This window comes from Nannobrachium achirus (assembly GCF_963921795.1).
Source record: "Nannobrachium achirus genome assembly, chromosome: 11".
Taxonomy (NCBI): Eukaryota; Metazoa; Chordata; class Actinopteri; order Myctophiformes; family Myctophidae; genus Nannobrachium; species Nannobrachium achirus.
The window spans coordinates 21,073,715-21,100,466 of record NC_137820.1 but is presented as its reverse complement, the minus strand read 5'-3'; the positions used below and the strand labels follow the sequence as shown (position 1 = coordinate 21,100,466).

At 41.5% G+C, this 26,752-nt stretch overlaps 1 protein-coding gene across 1 annotated transcript in view; it reads left to right on the top strand.

The window, feature by feature from the left end:
- The first annotated feature begins 5,009 nt into the window (after positions 1-5,009).
- tmem266 (transmembrane protein 266) overlaps positions 5,010-26,752 on the top strand; it is a 53,706-nt gene continuing 31,963 nt past the window's right edge. Inside the window, exons 1-3 of the mRNA XM_080736450.1 lie at positions 5,010-5,291; positions 7,028-7,129; positions 22,427-22,615. Coding sequence (XP_080592576.1) covers positions 7,116-7,129; positions 22,427-22,615 — 203 coding nt within the window. The 5' untranslated portion in view covers positions 5,010-5,291; positions 7,028-7,115. The remainder of the gene's footprint in view (positions 5,292-7,027; positions 7,130-22,426; positions 22,616-26,752) is intronic.

The following is a 26,752-nucleotide window of genomic DNA, read 5'->3' as shown; positions in this document are numbered from 1 at the left end:
GCAAAGGTGTTCTCAAAAATGTTATACAAGTTGATATTGAAACCGATCATTCAAATGTCCTTATGGCTTGAAGGCCCCAGAAGCTTACTTTATGCGTTCTACTGAAAAACCTGATGCCATGTCATTGTTTTCAGTTGAAAAACACTTTCATTTTCGTTGAACTGAAAATCTTAGTCGTTTTGGCCCAGGGGGTTTCATTCAGACTTGGCAGGGACCAGCCCACGCAGTGCAGACAGTCAACATGAAGAAACTAAAATGAGTTCAGCTCAAATAAAGACAGTTGCAGTAGTCCAGACTATAGGAGATAAAGCATCAATAACCTTATCTAGTTCACAAAAAATAGAAGTGATTTGACTTTTGCTATCTGAGCTGGGGGAAAAAACAGACTTGGTACTATTGTAGCCTATTTTAAAGTCAGTGATAGAAGTGTCTATAAGATCTGAGGTGCTGTGGCGCATATTGGGGTTTAATTCCAGACAGACTAGCCAGAGACCAGGCCACGCAGTACAGACAGTCCAAGTGAAGAAATTACCTGCAATATCAGTCACCAGAACCAAGGACGGGTGTTTTCAATGAATCTATCATGGGTAAAATGGAGTTTGGAGTTACAGTGGGTTTGTATAGGTAGGAGGTGTGTCTGATATGAATATCAAATATCAAAATACTGAATCAATCAACTTAAAAACTGCATGGGGTGAAACACAAAAACCCTGAGTAGACGTCAAAATGACCCCAAAAAATGTTTAAAAGTGAAATATCCCTTTCACTCCTGTATGTATTTTTGCCAATTAATCCAGGACTTGCAGTTACAGAATGAGCTACCCCACCTTCAGTATGTTAGTGAAAATTAAGTTTTGCATAACTTGTGTGCAAAATATTAGGTTTATTGCATGTATTTACACAATTACAATTGGTATAACTTATTACAATATAGTTACTTTAACAACATTATTTTTAGCTTATAGTGACATTGTATATATTAATGAATCTTCAAATATTTAGTGATATAATTAATAATACATTCAACATTGACTAAAGTGAATTACACACATTAAAAACATATAATAGAACATACCATTTACATGGGCCAGCTGTGCTCTGTAAATGTTTATTGCAAGCTACAAAGCACATTGAAATGTGACCTTTTTCTGTGTAACTACAGTGAAACATTAATAGTCACATTAAAAACAAGTCTATACTGTAGCTTTTGGTTCCGTCCATTTTCAGCTCTAAATCAGATGTCCATCAACTTTGGCTTTTGCCAGGAGAAGGTCAGGTGGTTCAACACTACAGATGTCCAAAGTCCTTAAGGTCCCTTCATAGCTACATTTTAAGCAGCATCAAGTCCCATAGAGTTCTGAGCGATTTCATCATCCATCCAGTGCATGACCAAAACGTAACAATAAATATGATTGAAGTGTGGTGGTTATACTCTTGGCTTTACCCTCCAGTACTCTTGCTTACTGCTTTGTTGGCTCTCTGACATGGATTTCCTTATCCTGTCAAGAGACAAACAATGTCTATTGGCTTGGACAGAATAAGATCATGGAAATAACAAGAACGGTAATATAACAATGATACAGTAATGCCATGAACAGTTTTGACATCGATGTCCTGAACCAATTTTAGATGCCTTTTAGTGAGACAAGGAGTGATACGCATTACACGCATTGATTACTTACTTGCATACGTAGTAGATAACAACTGCAAGCACGACTAAGAGGAGAAGAGCAACAATGACCACGGCTGCAATTAGTCCTGTCTGCCCTGCATCGCTCGAAATGCTGAAGAGCTGGAACTGCTCACACCTACTGCCTTTATAGTTGTCACTGCACCTAAAACATGTCCAGACATTCAGCACATAAGCATTTAGACACCACTAGAATAGAATAGAAACATTACCACTCACATATTAAACCTTTGAATGCTATGGTATAATGTTCTGGAATTGTGAATAAAGTCATGTTAGTATGGTATAATGTTCTGGAATTGGGAATAATGTCATGTTAGTATGGTATAATGTTCTGGAATTGTGAACAATGTAATGTTATGAAAACTAAAATGCACCCAAGTTACTCCCAGACCTGTTCTTCACCATACTGTTCAAATAAAAATGCAATTTGTATGTAAACTTACACACAGGAGAGTGTGTCCATGGAAGGTATGTTATAGCATATTCCTCCATTCATGCAGTAGGTGGATTCGGCCTCACTACAAAGGTCACCATGATCTACAGGACATGGACATAAACAGTGGTGGAAAAAGCACTCATTTTTAATTACAGGTAAGTATAAAGTAATTTAAAAGTATGAATACTGCAATGTTACAAGTAAACGTCTGAATTAAAAATGTACTTGTGTACAAAAGTACTGGTATCAAAATGTACTTAAAGTACCAAAAGTAGAAAATACTCATTATGCAGAATGTCCCATTTCACAATGCGTCACATCACATTTACAGGAAAGAAGCTCGTATAAGTTGTACCATATCCTCCTGCTTTTCATAACCTGAACAGGTTCTTGTATTTCCTCTTCCCTATAGGTACCCAGCAAGAGTATTACTTGGAATCTTGGTGGTGTAGGAGAATTCCCATTAAAAATCAGACTACATAACACAGTTTATTTCTTAGTAAGAACAGGAGGTTGTGAATTGCTCTATACCTGCCATCATTTGGGATGCCCTTCGTTCTTGTCTTCTGCCAAAATTCCTAAATCGGTGTTGATAAAAACCTGAGAACATGCAAGGCAAAAATGTCAGTATGATCAATTGTTTCCAAGGGTAACACAACTGAATCATAAACTATCTGTTATAAACATTCCACATATACAGTATAGCTATGTATAACATTCTTTGCTCTCCTGGGAGGTCTCAGGCACACATCTGAGTAGAGGAAGATCTCATGTTTTGAATTAAACAAAATTGAAATCCTTACCTGCTCAAGAAACCCTATAGCTCCTGGTTAGTATTAGTTCCCAAGGTGAGTCAGAGTGAATGCTCTAAATAACTGAGAACTGCTTTTTGTTTAAAGGCCTCTGTAGCCACTGTCATGTGTGGGCGGTTCCGTTCCACAGAACTGAAATATGTTGTTTGTCCACATTGTAAATGACATGCTAAATGCCAGGAAGTGATTTGAACTAATCTGTGAGGAAAGTGTAATAATGAGAACTAGTAGGCCTAATATGTGACTGTGGCAATCAGTGGTTCTCAACCTGTGGGTCGTTGGGGGGTCCCCAGATGATTAACTTAATGTGCAACACTGTTTTCTCACTCAACAGTAAACAAACCAACATAAGGTTTAAGTGTATAGAGGGTATCTGCACATTTCTAAAGTTACAGTTTAAGGACTTTAAAGACCTGTCTAGTACCTCTGGTCAAACATTGGTAAAATTGTCATATATTAGAGGCTGAAATAGCAGATCTACATGCTCTTGTGAGCATGTAGATCTGCTATTTTCACAATGGAATAGATCGAGTCAAACTAAATGTAATGCCAACTCCTACATTTCCAAGTGCTCATCAGGGTGGGGGGTCCCCAGTTCAAATATGACTATTTTGGGGGTCACAGCCTGAAAAGGTTGAGGACCACTGATTTAAATAATATAGGTAAATAAGTCTCAAAGTCATCTGCAGAAATGTGCATTATAATGATCTGCACAGTAAAATTGTAGATACTCATTATTTTGCTGTAGGCCTATTGCCCTTTGTGGGAGGAACAGCTTTGACCTCAAAGTAGATGTGTGCATCTTGAAAAGCAAATAATTTAATTTAATAAGGTCCATGTTGGTGATGAGATCACTGATCACCTGTTTGTCAGACTTCCGCATTTTTTGAGAAGCAGACAAACTCGGATTTTTCAGTTTCGTTTATTTTTTTGTTGCTGACAGACAGGTATGAGGTATGGCATGAGGTATGCTCACACTGCAGGGCCCATGAAAGGCTCAGGCATGAATGGAATCGTGGGAACTTTACTTACAGTCTAATGGTATTTTGCATTCAGACAGGTAATTACTATTTTGGTCAAGAACCGTTAGCTGACTCATTTGTATTCTTAGAAGCCATTAGAAGGCAATGGCCCTAAGCAGTGTAATAGCCATGCAATTAAGCCAACTCCCAAGTTAGTTATTGTGATGTGAGAGATCACATCACAAGTTTCTCCTCTGATCAAGTAATATGATTGTACAATCAGTTACCACTATAATGTGTATCCGTTATGCCTAGGCCTACTACTGTAACACAGTTATGTTAGGATATGGCCAACAGATGTCTTTTATTAATGTCATTTTAGATTTAGACTAGGCTACACACTGAAGCAATTTGAGGATATTCGCATATAATAGGCTGTCTTGTATTTATATAGTTAGTTATATTGTTTCATAAATATTCCTTCATTTTCTACTAGGCTACTCTCCTAAGCGAATGTAACCTATTTCTTATATGCTGTTATCGCGAGGAACTGAAGCTCAAGAGGTGAAGTGAAGCGCGCAGAGGCGTCAATTGGGTATGGCAAGCTATGGCAGCTGCCATATCCTGGCTACAGGGCGAAATAATAAAGTGTACTGTAATCGTGCCTGTTGCTAAGGTATGGCAACATGCCTGGTGTCTTGCAAGACACCAGTCATGTTGCCATACCTTAGCTTTTTCTGAACTGACGCCGCTGGAAGCGCGAGTGTGTGCTTTTTTTTCTCCTTTCCTTTTTTCCCCCCTTACGTCGACGCTAGGGTGGCACGAAAAGAGTACGTACGTCTGCAGGCTCTTCGTTGTTTGCAACAGAAATATAATATTAGGTAGCCATATCGGCTCAATTTATCTCGACTACCGCATGTCCTGACGAGTTGTGCTCGTCACGTATCCGTGGGTAATGGAATCCCAGTTTCAGCACCTGGACAGCTCCCGCTTGTGAACCTACAGTGCAGCGTATTATTATTACTGTGGGCAGTGGCACATGGAGTCCCTGGTGTGATCGTGGGGGAAGCCCCCGCGAGCAGGCGCGAGTTGAGTATTATGCCATCCATCCTTATAGTCTCAAAGATGTCGTTATCTGTATAATGCAATGATAATCTTGTTGAAGAATGGTGCCTTCGGTCGGCAGTGGGCTTTGTCGTTTTGCACTGTATTCTAAGAGACAATACGGGTGCTTGGCCAACACAAATGTAACGAGAATCGCAGCCTGCACACAGCAGCAGCACCATCCGAGCTTCGCTTACACTGATCATCATCATCTGCGAGGGAGATGTTACCATCATCACTACGAGGGCAAAGGAGTCACGACCACACTTTACACAATGTAGAAGGTAGGTGTGCTTCGTGAATCTCGACGGTGTTCAGTTTCTCTGGGCTTTTAGCCTTGAATTCCCATCTGAGGTCCTCCATTAGTTGTTACCAATAAATGTCATGCTGCTGTCTACAACCCATCTTGTATGTTGTATGTTGTACACATTAACTAGAGCGAGAAACCAAAGCTGGGTGGCCTAATCGTATTAGAAAATATTAACTCTATTTGGCTTGTTGTAACTTGATAATGGATCTTGATCTGGCTGAATGGGGAGGACTGGACCAATGCATATGCATAGCCTACTTGTGTCAATAAAATAAAACAGGATGGCTACAGCAATATTGCTTTTAGGTAGGTGGAAGATATTGCTCTGTAAAAAGTGGCCACATCATGAAGATGCTAATGTTATGATCTGATGTGTTTTACCCAAGCCAAAAAAATTGTATATTATGCAATGCTTTATCCTTGCACTTGGGAGCCTTTCTACATACAGTAGGTACATTTTTAATACTATTTTTTGTAGAGATGAGTCTGAAAAGGCCTCAACTTGTAGGGGACTCATGAATGGACCCATAAGGGACCATTTATACACTCAGAGTTAAATTAACACTAATGACTTTGCAGTGTATAGTGATACATAAACACACTAACTCTTTCTGCACATTACACATTCCTTAGTATCTACACTACTTTAACTGCTTGAAGCCCAGCATCCATATTCTGGGGTCATTAGCCAGAAATAGCAGATATACAAGCATTGTGAGCGTGGTGAAGACATTTGGTGTGTGTGTGTGGGGGGGGGGGGGGGTCCAAGGACAGTAAGTAACTCAGGTCCGATTTACTAAGCAAAGAGGGATTAAGTGGTTAAGTCACTTATTTATCTCTCATTTATGGCATCGTGCTAAAGGCCATATCGTGGAGGCTGTGGTCATGCACTATCACTTTGCAGCCCTTGAATGACCTGAATTGATTTATCTCGAGTGGCATTTAATCTGCTGTGCTATACTACATTATTCTGCTATGGTCTGTTATTGCTGTGAATGCTGATTTTCGCCGTGTCAGAAGGGTTTCCCTATACTTTCATGTGTTAACACATTACCCAATGTCCACGCAATGCTGTGTAAATCAACCTTGCCATGCCCTGCTCAATGTTGATTGAGGACTGGAGTTGTATAAATGATGCTCGGCGTAAATGACAATTACAGCGCTGCTTGTGCGTAGCGGTTTTGCTGCTGACAACTTGCACAGCTTTCTAAGTGGTGCTTGCACACTAAGGCTTAGTTTGCAATATACTAATGACGATGAGACTGTTTGTGTAATGATACACTGGTCCCTTAAAGGCAGCGGTTATGTGTTTGTGGTTTTCTCCTGTCTGGAGGTCTCATTTCTGCTCCCCGCGAAAGCAGCTGGAGTAGTGTGCTTTCACTGAGCGGACGTGGACATCAATGGCTCTCTATCCTATGACACAAAGAGCCAGCATCCTGGTGCACTTGTTATGCAAGAGGTGTGATGTTTCTCAGCCTCTGATTCACAGAGCATATCATACAGTGGGAAACATTTTTAAAACCCTTAACGGTTCAGTGTTCACTGCCAAAATGGTGACAGCATCACAATTAAAATGAGGACAGAAATGTGAGAACAAGAAAATGTAATGGACTAATATTGAAATACAGTACAACTAGCTGCCGTAATTGCTGTCTTTTCTTCCCAGAAGTGACTTTGTTCTTTCTTTTTCTTTTTTTTACCTCTCCATAGGAGTCAAGTCTCTGCTGTGGTGAAACTGTAATTCACAATAGGGGTCGTTTAGTGTGGACGTTTTCTTCACAGCATCAGGCCATCCAACATGAGCCACCCCCAGTGAGTATCACACCCAACAGCCGCATGTCAGATGCCATATCTAAGACAATGTGAAATCGTATATAATCTCCATTGCAACATGCTTTAGCAAGGGGGCTACACCGTGTGGTAGGGATGTGATTATGAAAACAGCACCTGCGTATCGTCGTTGTCGGGTGGAAACCTTGTATGTCCAAAACCGTTTGTTTTGTTTTTGTCAATTTAAGAATGAGTTAAACTAGTGAAAACAGCCGATCTACAAGCACACAACGCCTCGCACCGCGAGGCGTTGTGTGCTTGTAGATCTGCTGTTTTCACTACTTTTGTGCAACAGCCTTGTATGGTGAAGCAGGGCTTTACTTTGCGAAATAATTTACATATTTGAAACTTGGAGATACGAGGTTTCCGCCCGACAACGACGCTATACAAGCAACTCCCCCGTGACTCTCCTGTGAATGACTTTGAATGGAGATGGTGGGGGTGGGCAGGGGGTGGGGATGTGTGGCCTTAGCATGCTTCTCTTCGGTAGGAGGACAGGCCTGCCATCTCCATGTCTCTGCTGGCCTCTCTTAGCATTCAGGAGGGATGTTCACTTGTCATCTTCCCTTATTAATAATTACTCTGTGTGTGGCCCCCCAGACAGGCCCTGCATCCTGATGACAGCCCCGGTCAGGGCTAAGAGAAGGGAAGGGAAGGGCGGGTAGGGTAGGGGAGGGGGACAGGCGGATGTAGAATGGAATGGAGTGCAGTGTGTGTGTGTGTGTGTGTGTGTGTGTGTGTGTGTGTGTGTGTGTGTGTGTGTGTGTGTGTGTGTGTGTGTCTATGGGGGGACTTGCAGATTTAGTTCAATCAGCTGTGTCTTCTGGTGTTAAAGGCACAGCTCGCTGTAGCAGCAGCCAGAGGTTTGTATCTCGGAGCAGAGGTTTGTGTGTGGGACTGATTGATCTATTTGGAAGAGGAAAAAAGGGTTGTTGCCAAACTTGTCGCAGTACGGTTTTGACAGCATAAAGATGTGTATTAATGCTGTCGGTCACGGGTGACTGCCTGGTGCAATGACAGATGGGAAACACTCGTGCGGAGAGAGGTCTGTGGAGCTATTTTCACCCTTGCTCTTCTAAACTGGATGCTACTGTAAATCCTTTCTCTGTCGTCGGTCTCCCCCCACCCCTCTCTCTCTCTCTCGCTCTCTGCCCTGTCTCTGGTTGTTTTCCCTGCCTCTCATTCTTTAATGTTTCTCTCTCTCTCTCTCTCTCTCTCTCTCTCTCTCTCTCTCTCTCTCTCTCTCTCTCTCTCTCTCTCTCTCTCTCTCTCTCTCTCTCGGTCTGTAGTATAGTGCTGTAGAGGATCTCTACCGTGGTACACAGGAGACAGTGGGAAAGCGAACTGGAAGAATATTAGCTTCTCCACAATACAACTCTTTGATTGCACATAGGCCTATATCACTTTAGAATAGAACGTTGTTGTTTTTTTTTAATGCATTCAGAGTGTGAAGTGTCTAATCTAGAGCCCGACCGATGCCATATCTTTTGGCCGATGCCGATGTTTGCCGATGGAGAGTGCTAGACCACCGATTGCAGATGTTTAACCGATGTTTTGTAATAATTTAAAATAATAATCAATAGCCTAAATTTCAAAAACTTCTTACCTTCAAAACTTTTTTTCCCTTTTTTTACCAATGGTCCGGGGACCACCAGTGGTCCTTGAGCGATTTCCAGGTGGTCCCCAGCAAAGTGATGGAGATTTGGTAACCAAATGGACCCTTTATAAGATCTTTAACTCATGAGTGTAAAAAGAAATCCAATGGATCCTTACGGGCAACGACAATATATTCTAAGTTTTGGGTCTGAGTGGCTAAATGTCATCAAATGGTGGTCTAATATTACTTATAAAAACGACCGATCCATCGGAGAGATAATGACCGATGTCCGATACCGACATCGGGGTCCAAAAACGACCGATATATCGGTTTGACCGATATATCTGTCGGGCAAAATCACATAATAGACCACAAATTATATCATTTTCAAACTGAACTTATAATGAATAAGCTCTTTATGTTCTGTACTGTACTTAGCCTATAACCAGGACACTAAAGATTTCATTGCATTTTAGTGGCTGGTGATTGCCTTTATACATGTTGTTGAGGCAGTGCTCCTTCTTCAGGCTTTGCACGGGGCTATTTGTACATTTTGCTCCGTCCAGTGCACATTCAGACGGCACGCCACACATCCCGAGGAGCCAAGTGGCTTTGAAACAGGTCAGCTAACATTTACTGTAACTAACCTCTGTGTCACGTGCTCCAGAGCCACTCTGCAGTTCCTTTCCTGGTGTAGCAATGTCTCTCTGTTCCCTCATTAGCCTATTTAGGCCTAGAATTATTGAATGCTTTAACCAGTGAAAAATAGCAGATATACAAGCTCACAGCGCGGCACCGAGTGCCGCGCTGCGAGCTTGTAGATCTGCTATTTTTTACAAAGTCTTGAAAATGTGTGCAAATCTTTGAATATATGTATTTTCAAAGCGAACGTTTGTAACTCAAAGTTTGCTTCTGGGGGGGGGGGGGTCCCTGGAACTAAATATTTTGAGATGGGGGTCTGTGGCCAAATACATATCAGTTTGGGGGTCCTTCACATGAAAAGGTTTGAGAACCACTGACATAGTAGTCTCTCAAGAACAGACTAACTGAGCTCCAGTTAAGTGAAAAGGACCTTTTCTTTGACGATGGCTGGCCAGATTGCTGACATAGAAACATAGCTTTTTCAAAATATCTTAGAAGGGTTCAAAAGACACTTATAGAATCGGGTCAAAATTCAAATTTTCACGATTTAAAAAAAATAGCAGATCTACAAGCTCGCAGCGCGGCACTCGGTGCCGCGCTGTGAGCTTGTATATCTGCTATTCTTTAATAGTTAAAGCATAAAATAATAATACACCATAATGTGTATACCCGTTCTGAATGGGTTAGAGTATGATGCACTGATTACCAGGTCACCGCTTATGCTATTTGCTCTTGTTCATCTCACCGATCACGTCTCAAACTTCCCCACTGTACAATTTAGATGGTTGAATAGCATACATCATCATCACCATTCAATCATGACCATTCGTGCATTTATGTATATTTGATGGCAGATGCATTTAGGGAATTCAAAGTGCAAAGGGAGTGAAATGAAGGCGCCACAATCATCTTGTAGTTCATTTTCATTTCCCTCAGATTAATATAGTTGTTCTCTGAATGCCAAGTACCACAGTGCAGGTGGAACCACTTCAGAGTCAGACGGGTTGGATGAGGCACTCAAAAGATTTAGTTTTAGTTTTTAACATACAGAACTGTAGGTGTGGCAGATTGTCGAAATGAGGAATAGATTTTGCTGTAACACTTCTATTAACAACTATTAACACAATGGTTTGTATCACCATATAATAGGAGGCTATTAGATCTTTCTTACTAGGGCAAAGATACTGCATTACTGTGTTATTACCATGTGCCCACTCAGGTGCTTTTGATGGTTTGTTGCATGTGTGAGACAGCTGGTTTTAGAGGTCTACCAGCTGCTGCCTGGGCATCTGCAGAGCAGAGCTCCGTGTGCAAGGCGCCATCCTCTCTTCCTGCTAATCGAAGTGTCCATGGCTTGGATGCAAATGGGCGTATTCACAGCAGCAGAGCTTCCTCTAAAGGCAAAACTCCCAAGACAAAAAAGCCCCTTCCACCCTTCATTGATGCAATGGAATTGTCAACTGCAGTAATTTCCCAGCAGGAACCTTGAGAGAGCAGCCATTAAATACAAAAGCACCAAGCTTACAAACATCCCATTGTGCCAGTGGCCTGAGTCATGTATGCTGCTGGGGGAAGAAACTGGCTGGTTCCCATACCATGGAAGAGACTTGGCTCACTGCATCTTGCTTCCCTGATAATATCAGGGGCAGTGAATTGCTGTGTGTAAAGGAACAGCCAAGAATCGCGAATACAGTCTTATTGGGCGAGACGCAACAGCAGGGTTGTAGACAGCTGGCCTGAGAGGCTGTGGCAGTGAGTACTCAGAATGACAATGACACCAATGCCCTCTGCACAGCAGCAGTTTATGCTGAGGCAGCATTTTGAAACCCTTTTCATTTTTTTTCTTTTTCTTTTTTTTTTTAGAATGGGTGCACATCGAAATATGACTTGACAGTCACGGTCATATCATTGTTACTGTAGCTTTTGGCTCATACACCTTTACCATACTGTAGTTATTTAGGTTGCCCCTGTTGTCTCTGATACATTTTTCATTTGAGTAATTTGGCAGTAATTACTACAGTTTAGTCTCAATATGTATTGTGTTTCTTATGTTCGATCATTGGGTGATTTACTTACTAATTACTAATTGTCTTATACTCTAATGGCCAGAGACTATATGTTGTCCCCCATTTGTCCGTCCATCCGTCCCTGTCTGTCCGTCCATCCATGACCTGTCTGTCCCTGCCCGTCCCCGTACGTCTGTCTGTCTGTCTGTCTGTCTGTCTGTCTGTCTGTCTGTCCGTCCCATTGCAATTGGCTATGGCTTCCTTCCAAAGTTTGCTGGCCCTGGTTGGGCAACCAGGCCTTTAATTTTTAGTTACTTATCTGTGTAACAAAATCAATAGCAAAGTTAATAGCAAACAATTCTTTCTCCATTGGTTTCATAAGTCTTACCTCTGTGTAGAATCGAATAAATGCACACCGTCTACACTTGTACAATAAAGAAAGTTTTTATCATAAATAAAAGGCAACGAAGCAAGTGTAGACGGTGTGCAGGTCATTCTATTTTATTCGACACGTCTGCTACTTCCCCAACGCACCCGTCCCTAAACTAACAAGGTGTGCTTAAGACTTCGATTTTTCCTTTATTTGTCCTCCAATATGGTATCACGAGAATGCAAACAAGTAATTTTGCTTTTGGGCGTTTTGTGTTCATGACTTTGCCTTATCCACCTTTAGTAGTGAACTTGACTTACTCAACTTTATGCCTTGTTGATTGTGAGTCAGATGCAGTCGAAACCGGTCTTGTGTTTTCTATATCACCACAGGAGGTGACTTAATAAGGTGGATGGTGGATTCATAACACATTGATTGATTTGTAAGTAAAGAAGTGTAAACCATAGCTCGGTGTGCAGTTTCTGTCCATGGAAAATATGTTATTTTTCAAGGATGGGGGCACAGTGGCTAGGGCTGTCACGATTATGACATTTTACTTGGCGATTAATTTTCACACAAATAATTGCGATTAACGATTTAATTGTGTTTTTGTCATTGACAATTACATTTCTGTTTGGCTTTTAGGCTTTGAAGTTGCACATGTTAGATATGACACATAACCTATATACAAAGAAATTACTGACATATTTGACAACTTTATACTTAAAAAAGAACATTGATAGTGGAAATAGCAGATCTACAAGCTGTGAGCTTGTAGATCTGCTATTTCGGGCGTGTTCTCTCCTCTACATCATACATCATCAGTGCCCATACCCTCAGTGGGGTTGGTTAAAGGGCCTTTCTGTGCGGAGTTTGCTTGTTCTCCCCATGTTCCCTATTAGGTACCCTCACAAAAACACTACGTGCTACATCCAACCAGGGAAACTCCCCCCAGTCAGGTGAAAAGAAGCGAACTGGACTGATCTTGTATAGAAGGAAGCATGAGGTCAGTCTGTTGCTCTCCCCAGGTTGGCAGAGGGAGTGTAACACCCCGGATATTTTAGACAATTGACACCGGGTGAAAAATATTGGTTACAAAAATCGTGGGATAAATATTTAGAAAAGATGTTCTACTCTTAACCAAGCAAAAACTATCAATGTGCATGTGCATATAGTTATGCCTTCATATTAACAGTGTGAGTCACCAGCTTTAGCTGCGTAGGAGTTAATATTTTGTGTAAAAATATATATTTTCGTTTTACTTTCTGTTGAGTACAGCAATGCTGGAGATAGCTAATGTTTGAGTAGGCCTACCTCTAGAGAGAAAGAAAGATGCAGACAATATTGTGTACAATAGATTACAAATTAGATCCATTTTAACTCAAGATATATGGGTCGAAAAAGATTGAAAATATCCTAGAGAAAATATATTTTCATGTGTGATGTGTTCAAGAATGTGTTGGCAAACAGTAAAATCTCTGTTCATTTATCCATTTGTAACTCCAAGAGTGTACAAATGCACATTAAAGAGGTGGTGCCATGATTCCCCCCCCCCCCCCCCCCTCTAAAACATGATTATCAGGTATTATGATTATACTAGGAGGAAGATTGTTTCCAAAAAAGTGTACAGAAAGAGTTAAAATTATGTTTTTATGTGGCCACACCCCCAGTTCATTAAGTATGCATGGATGTCATGGTGGGTGGTGACCCAGCTGAAGTTAGCCACACCCCACAGTGTTGGGTGAATGGTAACTAGGGGAGGAGTTGATACTGTGACATACTTAGTATCTGTGTTTTTTAACTGACACTTTTGACCACAAGGTGGCAGCCTCCAAGAAAAAAAAAAACAAATACCAAGAGAATACATCATTTCTCATAAAAACCACACCAGGGGGTCTAATGAAGTACTTTCAACCTCCTAGACACATGAAAAACAGAAAAGGTACAAAACTATGGCACCACCTCTTTAAGCACAATCTCAATGTCAAATTAACACGATTTTACAGTACAGGGAGGAATTATTCTGATTCTCAAAGAGAATAGCTTTCAGGCATAGATACTTACTTATGAGAGGAGATCACAGAATTATGGAATCCAAAATATTAATAATAATGAAATCATCTTACCGTTGGCTCCACATTAATTATTATGCACATCCCTTTTGTGACAAACTGCATTAAATTGTCTAGTCAATGAGGTGGAACTGGGAGGGCGGAGTCTTCCCTGGCCCTTTTGTTTTTATATATCTATTGATCCACGCAAGGTGATTTATAGCAATGCAATGTAAAAACACTGGGGGCTAAGCCATGAATGGTTGTTAGTCTACGGGAGTCGATCCCTGGCAATGATTACATACCAGGAAATAGATAGACCTCCTTAAAAAGCTTGAAACTGATTTTAAAGCTATGCTGTCTATATAAAACACAATGCTTGCAAAAGATTTGTGCAATTTATTTGCTTTATTACGCCAAATTATGTAAATGCTGCTCAACTACTAGTTTTGATAACACATTCAAGAAGGGCTTATTGTATTATGAATACAATTGAGGGGAAGATGTGCTATAATCCCATGTAACACATTGCTATAATGTAAAGATTACATATTGTATTGTGTAACCACCACAGCTTCATGGAGCAGGTGCCAGGACAATGTAATGCAAATGGACGACATAGAGGCCCTAGAAACATCTAATCTGTAATGTAGAATTTGTATCTTTCTGGACTGATAAGTTGTGCCCTGTGTTAATCACGTTAAGTACATTAGCACTCAACAGTGGGCACCGCACACATCGAGTTAGCTTGTAGATCTGCTATTTTTGGGCAAAGTTCTCAGAATATGGACTCTAGGGTTCAAATTGTTTATATAAAAAAGTAAAGATCACAAAGATTTGGAGGACCCCCTATAGTAACTCTGAGGACACCCTGTTGAAGACCCTTGCTCTAGACTCTAGAGTCTACAGATCCGACCGTTATATATGGCATCAGCTGCAAACAAATCAGTCAGCTCCATATATGAGCACAAAAGGAGGCATTGATTGATTGATTGAAGAATGTATTAGAAGTTTGCAATTGAAAAAAGCACAGTTTCATGACAGTACAAATCACTGGTACAAGGTCAACTAAAAGGAGATCCTAGAAAGCCGAGGCTTATTTCCACAGGAACCACACTTTAAGTATCTCATATAACATTGAAAGACAGACGGATAGAACATAGTACTTTATCTTGGATAATATCAGTTTCAAAAACATAATATCAAATACAAAGGCAGAAAAAAAAGAAAGGGGGGGGGAGCATGGGGGCTTAGTCTATTTACAAGTCACGGGTAGCAGCTGTCTGAAGGCTCTCCTTCATACCAATTTTGAAGGAGGCTAGGGATTTGCTCTCCTTTAAGGCTTGTGGAAGGGCGTTCCACATGTTGATGGTATAGAAGGAGAACGAGTTAGCGCCTTGTTTAGTGTTAAATCTACGTTGATGATGATTAGTGGAGCTGCCTCTGGTGTTGTGATCGTGAACATCCTTGACCTTTAAGAAGTAGTTTGCCAGGTACATGCCCATATATGGGCATATACTGATGACATAAGCTATCTCCAAATACTGTATGGGCATAAATAGGACAAGGACTGACAGATATAGAGCTATACTAGACAACCGGATATGGAGATAGCTTATGTCATGAGTATATGCCCATATATGGGCATGCCCCCCTTTGTGCTCATATATGGAGCTGACTGATTCGTTTGCAGCTGATGCCATGACACAGTCATTGAGGTATTAGCCATACCACTCCATATTTGGGCATAGTTGCATTGGGAACACCTTATGGTTATGGCTGAGTCACAGTGATGTCAGAGGTCCACCCGCCCACCAGCCTATTTTAGCCAATTTTAATATAGGATTTGTCATACAAGGAAGTAGATAGGGGCTTAAGTGGTTCAGCTTTCTGCTTCCTTGTGGCATTAGCTAATATTGCATGTCTCTAAAAAGACTGCCAGATTTGGCCTGCTCATGGCTGTCTTTGCCTGCATTGGCAATGGCATACGTGATCTCATATGCGGTGCTCCACCCCCTCACCAGTATGGCAACTGGCCACTCAACTGGGCTCTGCACATAATGGCTCTTGGCTAGCGCCGTGATTGTCTGGAAATGTTGTGATGTGCTGAACAGTTCATGTCTGTCATGAATGATTAGTGCTCTTGTTGCTGTCAGTCAAGGCAAGTGTGCAGACAACAGTAACACACAGGCACACTTGCGTTGATTGAGTTGCATGTTAGCAGAGGAAGCATATGTGACCCCTGGGTTAAACATAATATCTACTGTATCAGGACCGTAGTCTCTCAAGCCAGACCGTTTCTTTCACAATCTTCAAATGCTACAGAGAGTCTTTAAATCCACCCCATTGAAGCTGAGAACTGGAAGCTGACATCTGATCACACCGGAACTGTGTTCGATCAGTCACGACACAGTGTTTTGCAAAATCTCTGCGGGCGTGTCTGTTTGTTCATACGAGTGTCACTCCGTCCCCATATATCTTAAAAGTCTGACCGATCGACTTCAAACTTGTTCGGTCAGATCAGGGGTTGTCCAGAACCGATGTTCGGCAATGGATCTCCACATGAGATCCCTGAAGAATGCATGGAATCACTGAGTGAAACTTTCAACCGATGTCAGGGACACAAGTACAGCAGGTGGGCTGACAACGGGTACAATGAGTATACACTCTAAGAAAGGATTCTGTGACCGAGTAAATAGCACTATTAGAAAAAGTTATATTTACTCAATAAAATCACTGAATATCATGTATGTGATTGTTTGAGTAGGTCACACCAAACAAAATGAGTAAAAATCCAACTGTTCTTTTTGAGTTAGATGTACATATATTATTTGAGTTAATTTCATGAGAATAAATTAGTATTTGACCAACTGATTGTATTCATGAATTATACTCAATTTGTTTTGGTAATTTTCCTTCATAATATTTGAGTATGGAGTACTTATATGGATCAATTTAAAAAGACCCTTAATTATTATTCATTCCAACTTAATAATCTTTCATCTCTCACAACAACTTAAACAATTGAGTAGATTATGACTAAGATTCAAAATTGTACACAAGGGTTCATGGGAAAAAAAGGGTTCATGGGAAAATTCTACTGGAACATTCTGTCAACAAACAGCAGCAGCACACATCTTCTTCAACAAGAAACCTGGAGAGTGTTTGCAAATATTGGTAAGTAGATTTACTGTATCTTTGTGCATATAGGCTACACAAATGTATTGGGTATAACTTATGTTATTTACAAAGGTTTGCAGCTAGTTAAGGTTACAGTGAGAGGAATGTGCAAGCCCTCTAGTCATTGTGACTTTTTGCATTTATTACAAGCTATGCACAGCTGCATACAATGGTGTGTACAATGAAGATAAAATGCACAGGTATAGGCCTACATTATTATCTACATGTCTTCTTTTTTACTCTCTTCCCCTCATCTCTGTCTTCCAGGTTAGTGCAAAGTTCAGGATGATCACCACACTGAATCTTGAGCCAAAATGTATGGCAATGTTGGACTTCTATACCCCCAAACTACTGTCCATGTTCCAGTCCAAGAAGGGCAGTTTGGGCACAAATGAGTATTGTACTTCAGGTATGAAACTTTCATTTACTCTAACTGCTTTAATTATATTTCACCTGGCTAATGACAATAATTACTATATTAATTTATGCTAAACTCATCTTTATCCCCTGCAACTCTCTCTCTCCTGATTATTCATTTCTAAATGTATGTCTTAATAGCTACTAAGGCAGAGAGGAATCCCCAATCAACGAACACGAGAGGTCATCATCCGATGTCTCATCGACCATCTGGAAGAAGATAGTGTCAAGATCAAGGACTTTCAAGTTAGTAAAATAAATGTTTTGACGTTTTAATGTCATCGTGGATGAGACCATCACATGCAAAGGAACAGCATAGTGATGTCCAGAGAATGAGGTTGTGACATTGGCTGAATGGCTGTTGCATCCGTTGCATGTCTGGTCCAACTGATTAAAGATTATGCCCAGGGCTGCATGTGTGGAGACAGCTAGGATTGCTCAATGTGTGTCTGTGTGTCTTGTAACATTTAGCCTGAAAGTGAGCTCTAAACAATTATCTTCACAATGTGTGCAGGAAGGAAGCTGCTGGTGCACCTGTCAGAGTAGAAGAGAAGTTGACAGAGGAGGTGATGATGAAGATGAAGATCTACCTGCTGCAGAACCAAGAGAACTCAATGAATGAACCTACTGATGTAGGTATTGTGATTAAGGGCATCACTGCCCTCAACAATCTTGGGGGTCTGCTGCTATCTGTTGGGACTGTTCTATGCCTTTAATCTGAGATACCCCAAGAACCTCAGATATGGTCTTGAGATGTTCCAAAAAGTACTAGTTGAGTTGGATCCTGGATACCTTTCAGCCAAAGTTCAGAGACTGAAAAAATGTCTGCTTGCCGACTACTGTTCAGCAAGATGCTCTCAGAAAGTGGGTATAACCTACTGAAAGTGGATTTATTGTCAAAACAGCATTTTTGCAATGGTATTTGTTGCTGATAGTAATTAGTTAATGTAAAGTGTTTTGTTTCTGGTGCATTCGAGTCATAATGCAAACAGGTCAGTTTAGCATATAGACATTACACGTGTGCATAGTCAATATGTTTAAATGTTGAGCTACTGTAAATGCTTATTTATTATTTCATATTCCAAGTTGTGATTTTCTTTCATGCCAAATGGCCTCTGACTGTCTTTAATGTATTTTGTGGTTATGACTTACTGTTCATTTGATGGGCTCATTGTTCTTATGGTGCATAATGTTTGACAGACTGCTTACTTACAGTATGCACAGTTCAATTAGAGGTACTTATATACAGTATTGTGAACACACACTGCTCTTTAGTAAACAGAATTTTAAAAGTGTCAGGGATACCCCTTTCCTGATCATTATCTTTAAACATATTGTTTTTGCAGGCATTGTTGCATGTCATTTACATATACTAAAGTATGTTGAATGTTCATACTTGATGTGGTGTTACACTGGTCACAATTAGTTGATTAAAAACATAATTATCTGCATAATTATTTCATGTGTATTCATTTGACATCATGTACTCCTGGAGTAAAAGGTAAAGTAAATGAAAGGGGTAAATGGTACTATATGAATTAAATCAATAAAAGTAAATGAATAAAGTAAATGTGACATATTTGTTTTGTTAAATCATACTCTAATATTCAATTAGATCTACTTAATATTTCAATGTATTTACTTGTAGTCTTTTGTGGCATTGACTGAATAATTTAATTATATCTACTCAATTTCTTTAGGTCATTGTACTCAATTTTAGTTGTTAATAAGTACGTAAAAGTTTTGGTTACTTTTACTCAAATTAATTGAGTATCATCTACCTGATTTCATAACAGTAATATTTACTCAATATTTTTGAGTGTAAAAATGTTTCACCAATAAAATTGAGTAGAGCCTAGTTTTTGTTTTTAGAGTGTAATGGGTATTGTATCGCAAAACCGGAGGGGCATGCATTCCCAGCGGGCATTGTTCCCTACAGGCATCGGACTAGTTTTCTACTAATTTTCAGAGATTTCAAAGTACAGACTCTTAGGCAGTAGGATTTGAGAATTGTCTGAGCCAACAAGTCTGTCTCGAGAGACTAAGCAGGTTCGGGGGTTTCAGGTATCTAAAGGGAGTATTTGCTGTCCGTTCTTTGATGCCGGGAACGATGGCAGCAATTTGGATTTGCACAATGCTATTACTTCACATCAGAAAGTGTATTTGGAGTGATTCTCGGTTGCCTATGATAATAAGAAAACAACCTTTGAAGTGAGTAAGTTAAGCAGGGATTAGTCATTCGGTAGCTCAGGGATGAAGAACGCCTGTTTTCCTCTATGGGCCTGACAGCATTAATATTTCACTTGGGAGCTGGGAGGTAAGGGCTACTCGCGGTTTCTCTAGTCTACAGTACTGACCATCTCTCCATTTGACCTCTACACATCACCAGAACAGAGGCCCCAGAGTCCACCAACCCAGTGCCTTTTGTTCCCTCTGCCCTGTAATCAATGCCTTCCTCGACTGTTGAGCGCCGGAGTTATTGATGTCTCCACATCGGCTGTACCGGGACGGGTGCCAAGTTGTGCAAATACTCCTGTTCCAGGTTGCCTTCTCCTTGACGGCTATTGGCCGAGCTCGGGGGAAACACAGCCCCCCTCCGCCTGCACAGCCCTGTTTTATAGGCTCTTCAGAACAAAATAATGATATTTCATCTGGGCTTAGTTATATATACCCAGCCGTAGAGAAAATGCACACTTTGCAACTGATAAATTAGAATCCGAAAACCTAAAGAAATACTTCAATGAAACCATTTTCCCCCCACAAACCTTAAATACCACTGTGTGGGTCTCCAATAATTCACACACTGGATAGTGGCTCCCTTAGAAATATTTAATAGTGACGTTTCAATTACTACAGTATGTCTTGCTCAGGCATCAACCTGTGCAAGTACTAGTGTGCGACATCAAACATATATAAGCTAACTTCAATTGCTTATGAGAATATACAATATAAATCATTTTTTTAAAATGTTACATATTTAGTTTTTCTTGTACCTTATATGATTGATAATGTATTTCCCCATGTGTACCAATAAATGTAAAGATGATATGCTTATTTGGATATAATTATAATAATTCATGCTTTTGTGTATCTATGTATTAAATACATACGTTGTGATTGTTGGTCTGTGATTGTTGGTCTGTGATTGACAGGGGTCATTTGGTCTAACATTCAACACCAGTGTACAAGGTGTATGGCTCATGGTATGGTCTAAATGTTCCAGTGCTGCAGATACTGTATATTTGATATTTATCTACATTGTCAACACTCTCCAATATACCAAATGACCAATGTACCAATATATACCAAAACGTGTGTCTCTCAGTCTCCAATAATTCACTTTCATTGATGTTATTTTCATGAAACCATATCCGACACACTGAACTTAATCAATTTAATTTACGTCAGTGTTTCTCAAAGTGGGGCCCAGGGTTCCTTGAAGGGGTTCCAAATGGATCCTTGCATGTCTGTAACTCTGAGAGTTAATAGGGGTCCTTGAAATTAAAACGTTTGAGAACCACTGATTTCTACCAGTAAGACTCCCTAACCGGGAGATAAGCGACCGTCAGGTCGCAGCGTGATTTTAGGGCAAAATGTGTAGGAGCAGTGTCCAAAAATGTGGTTGAAAAAAATCGGCCTGATGGTGGCGCTATATGGGACATCCATATTGATGAGATGAGTGTAGACATACTGTGTACCGATTTGTGTGATTTTAGGGCAAAAATTGTAGGAGCAGTGTCCAAAAATGTGTTTTAAAAAATCGGCCTGAAGGTGGCGCTATATGGGACAGATCCATGTTGATGACATGAGTGTAGACATACTGTGTAGCGATGTCAGTGATTTTAGGGCAAAAATTGTAGGAGCAGTGTCCAAAAATGTGTTTTGCAAGAATCGGCCTCATGGTGGCGCTAGAAGAGGGCCATGTGAGAAATGAGGGGTGGGGTCTCCGCGCCGCCGAGGCGGACGAATAGGTACCGGCCCCGGCTCTCCCGGTGGCTCCTAGCCCGAGTTACGGCATTTTATGTGCGCTGCAGTGGCAGGGGGTCCTCCACTGGGGGTGCCACCACTTTTGCATCCGTTCTGGAGCACCAGGAGTCGGTGGTCCCTGGGAATTCCCCGTGAGCAGGCCCGTTGGGGTGGTCATTTGGTCATTTTTGCACATTTGGTCATTTTTTACATCTGGGGGTCCCCCAGGGACCTGGGGGTCCCTGGAGCTCCGGGGGTCCTTGGAGGTTGTAGTTTGGCAGGTAAGGAGTGTGTGTGGAAAATGTGGCATAGATGGGGGCAACGGTTGTGGAGATATGAGCAGGGCAAAAGTGTGACGTGTGACGTGTGAGTCACGGACGGACATTTTTTTACACCTGGGGGTCCCCCAGGGACCTGGGGGTCCCTGAAGCTGTGGGTGTCCTTGGAGGTTATAGTTTGGCAGGTAAGGAGTGTGTGTGCAAAATTTGGCATGGATGGGGGCAACGGTTGTGGAGATATGAGCAGGGCAAAAGTGTGACGTGTGACGTGTGACTGACTGACTGACTCACTCACTGACTCAGGGACGGACGGACAGCCGGTGGAGGTTTTGGTAGTAAATGCGACCTGACGGTCGCAATCATACTTTTAAACTTTAAAAATGGGCAAGCAACACCACTGTAACAATGCATACTTGCTTAACCCATTTAGGACTGAGGCCGATTCTAAAAACGCCTTCTAAATCCTGTCCTGAGTTTCAAATTTGTATGTTTTTACTTTTCTTAAATCAAAGCGCTACTTCATCATACAAAAGTGTTGCATAAAAGTAGTGAAAATAGCCGATCTACAAGCACACAACGCCTCACATCGCATTTTTATTATTAACAAAAAAGGAAGGTTTTGGACAAGGTTTCCACCCGACAATGACGATACTGTACATAGCAGCAAGAACCCCGAAAGGGTTCCCGTCTTGAAAGGTATATAGTTACAAAATGGGGTTCCCGTCCAAAATGGGGTTAATGCTGTTGCTGATGTGGCGCATGTTTCTCCCAGGGCCGCTCCCCAGGCTGGGTTGTCCGAGCTGGAGGTGATCTCCCAGCAGGTGGAGGAGGACAGCCAGTGCGTGGCCCCAGTCCAGCTTGTCAGCTTCTCCTACAGAGACCTGCCTCTGGCAGCCGTGGACATCTCCCTGGCCGGGTCCCAGCTCATCTCCAATCTGGATGAAGATGACAACCGAGAGGGGTATGAAAACACCCATCATATGCCATCACTCACCATCACTGCCCGCTGATAGCCCATCTCAGTCCAATCCAGATAGAACGTATGACGTGTCTATGTGCTTACATGAACGGTCATCATTTGCCATATTATTACACTCAAGGCCACGGGTCAGTTAAAAGCTAACATCTCTTGAAATTGTTTAGTTCTGTGCCGACCTGACACAAGCACGCACACACGCATGCACGCACGTGCACTCACATACGCACGCATATGGACAAAAAAAAAGAATAAAAATAAAAATAAATCTACCTAAGATACTTCACCACACGAAATGAATGAAAATCTATGTAATGAGGAATACAGATGATGAAGACATGAATGCAGTAGTATTTTGTTATGAATATTATATTTGATATGTTGGAACACTTTGCCACGGGCCCCGTCACAGGATAAGAATCTGCTGAAGGCAGGGGGCTCTTCAGGATAGGGCCAATCTGGTGGTGCCTGCTGCTTGGGTGGTGTCGGGGAGGTGGTGGGTGACCTGAACAGAGGGCATGATTGAGGGCATGACTCAGTTGAACCCTCTTATAAAGTTGCATTTAGCATTTTGGAATTTACTGTGTTGCATCATTCATTTCGCATGGTGTGTGGTGCGTCACAGTGCAGTGTGTGTGTGTGTGTGTATGTGTGTGTGTGTGTGTGTGTGTGCGTGCGTGCGTGCGTGCGTGCGTGCATGCGTGCGTGCGTGTGTGTGCGTGCGCGTGTGCGTGCGTGTGTGTGTGTGAGTGTGTGTGTGTGTGTGTGTGTGTGTGTGTGTGTGTGTGTGTGTGTGTGTGTTAGTTATGAACTCATCTGACATGCAACTTGAGTGCCCGATACTCATATAGAATCTGAGGGTGTAGAATTTGGCCTGGTATTCAACGAATGTTGTGTGGCTCATAATTCAGCATCTTAAATGTGCAGTGCAAGTTTCAACGTCTGATATATTTAGAAGATAATTTCATTCAAAGTAGCTGAAAATAAATTAATATAATGATTACCAGGGATAATCAGTATGATAAAAACTATAATCCAGTGATTAATGTTTTCAGTGCTTGATGTTAGATCATGTCTGGAACATTGCCAGTACGCGGTACTATAAGGACCGTCCACATGCATAATTGAGACAGAATTAGCCATTTCTACGATCTCTAATCTGTCCGGGCAGAGAGAAGCTCTGCCTTCACTCTCTCTATCGCGAGTTATTTCACATGATAATTACACCTGACATATCAAATCACCTCCCATTGTGTATGGAAGCTGAGAGTCTGAGGATATTATCCACCAATGAATTCATTAGTGTCACCCTGGTGCACGGACAATGCTTTGACTGACGTGTTCATTTTCGGCTGCGTGACACGGCTATCTCGCTCTGCCAAAGACAGGACTTTGCTATAGTGCCATCGTTCCACTGAAACATCAGAGCTTTGTAGCTGGTTGTGTGTTGTTCTTTCTTGGCCCCATTGCCATGCTGCAAGGCAGCAGGGGCGTCACAAGGGGGTGGGACTGAGTTACTAGGGCCCAAGCTGGAGGGGCCTTCATTATTTTATACTTTTGCTATTGAAAAAATAGCAGATCTACAAGATCTGCTATTTTTTAAAAGTCGTGAAAATGTGTGCAAATCTTTGAATGTATGTGTTTTTTAAGTAAACATTTGTAACTAAAATTGCTTCTGGGGGGTCCCTGGAACGAAATATTTTGCGATGGGGGTCCCAGGTCAAATACATATCATTTTGGGGGTCCTTCACATGAAAAGGTTTGAGCAAAATATGGCACTGTGGGATGGATAGCATGGACAGATGGGTCCTGTTCCAAACACATACACAATGTCTCTCTCTCTCTCTCTCTCTCTCTCTCTCTCTCTCTCGCACACACACACACACACACACACACACACACACACACACACACACACACACACACACACACACACACACAAAACACACACACACACACACACACACACACACACACACACACACACACACACACACACACACACACACACACACTGCACTGCACTGCACTGTGCACACCTCAGCGCCACAGCTGAGTTCAGGCTCATCCTCACCGTGGGCACTTACATGGGAGTGGGGTCATGTGACACTCTGCTCCCCTGGGAGGTGAGTGGGGGCGTAGTTGTGACAGTGTCTGAGGGATTTGTGAAGTCAGCTGCTACAGCGTGAATACGGTGGAAAGTGCGTATTGATCGTGACAAGAAATGATACACTATTCAAAGTCCAGAAGGTATGGCGGTTTGTTATGTGTATATACAGAGAGACCCACTACAAATAGCCTGACGCAATCTGAGTGACGGCATGTTCAGCGAGCATTATCTAGATAGGAATTTGTGATGTTAAAACCACAGGCATTCCCAAGACAAGCCTGCCGTCACAGTTTCACTGCAGCCTCAAGCATGCGGACGTCCCTTGGCAGTGTATACCTGGAAACAGGAACTAAACAAACACGTTGCCGGTTTTGGTGGCTTTGTGACTCATGCGCATAGCATCAGAGGAATGGTGCCCAAAGGGAGGATGTGGTTTCACACCATCAGTTATTAGGTCAATTAACATAGTCAGATGGACCAACAACAACAGGGCAAGGTGCAAACTAATTGCCTGAAACGTCACAGGCTATTTAGATCCTGCAGGAGCATATTCATCTAAATAATCAGCATGGAGACTAATGTCATCGCAGGGGTTTTGTAATTACTTAGAACAACGTCACGCCTATAATGATCATTCGCTGTGATGTCATTTGACATCCCTACTGTCAAATAACACTTTTATTATAGATTATAAACGGCCCTTTATTTCTGCTAACTAATTTATTTCCCCATAATGTAAATATGAACAGAGACGGATAATTTGTCAAGAATCACATAGAAAACCCTATTTCTTAAATGTTATATTTTAGTTCATTGTTGCACAAATCTGCAATGGACTCACAAGCACTATCGATCTGGAAATAGTAAGACTAGGATAAGTATTAAAGTCAAAACTACAACACTGTAGCAATGGTTAAAACCACTTAAATTTACAAGAAATCTCAAAGAGAACACCAGCACTCATGGACAAGTCCTTTTAAGGCGCTGTATAGAACGCCAAAACGCGTCCGTTTGTTTCTGCTGCTCTGCACTTTACCTTGACCAACTAAACTTAAAATAAAAAGTGCCTTAAAAGGACTTAATTGTCCGTGAGTGCTGGTCTTTGAGATTTCTTGTAAAGTTACGTTTTCCCGACCGTGCACCTGGTAAGAAGTCAAGCAATGTTGAAACGAGTTGGAGTCGTGCTCGTACCCCTGCTGTATACACCACTAAAAACCACTTAAACCCTATACTTGACAGGAGTCCCCTAGGGCTCTAAAAAACCTTCAGCTCAATGTAAGTCTATGAAGATTTGGCAAACTTTACACTTGATTTTCTTATCTTAGTAAACCTTTTCATCAACACTTAATGTCTTCAATCGGTAGTTTAAAGTCTTTTTTAAATCATCATGATATGTGTTTTTTGTAAATAATCGTCACATTAATTTCTAAAATGAATGATAAAGTATGCTATGTTTCTAGGTTTTGTATTGGCTATACAGAGTGAAGACCTGCCCTCCAGATTCATTTCAGGAGCGGATATAGAAAGATTATGGATTTGCTGAAAAATAGGCTTCATTTACGGTCTGTAGAAACCAATGGCGTGGCTCTGTCCATTTATTATTTACAGTCTATGGTACAGACTTACAACTCAACTTTCCCTGAAGAGTTGCCAGTGAACTGAGGCTAAAGTATTGATGAGGCCATGGTTGTGTTTTTCCCAGCGTGGTCATAAAAAGAAAGTCTTTACTGTACATTAGCCTTGCATGGCAGCATCACATGGCTCTTTGTGGGGAGAGACGTGGGCGAGCATGTACTGTAGGCGGGCGATGTTCTGATGGGACTACAAGGGCACAGGCAGTACCAGCAGATTCAGTGCACTGGTGAGCTGGATGGAGTTATAAATAATCTGTTCTCCAGGCCTTGGATGGAGAGACCACACTGCAAAATCCGGAGTGTACTTTTAAGTCTTGAGAGTGAAAAACGGACCCCGTCAGTGTTAAATAAAGGCTTGGGAATTTGCTGTGCACAGGA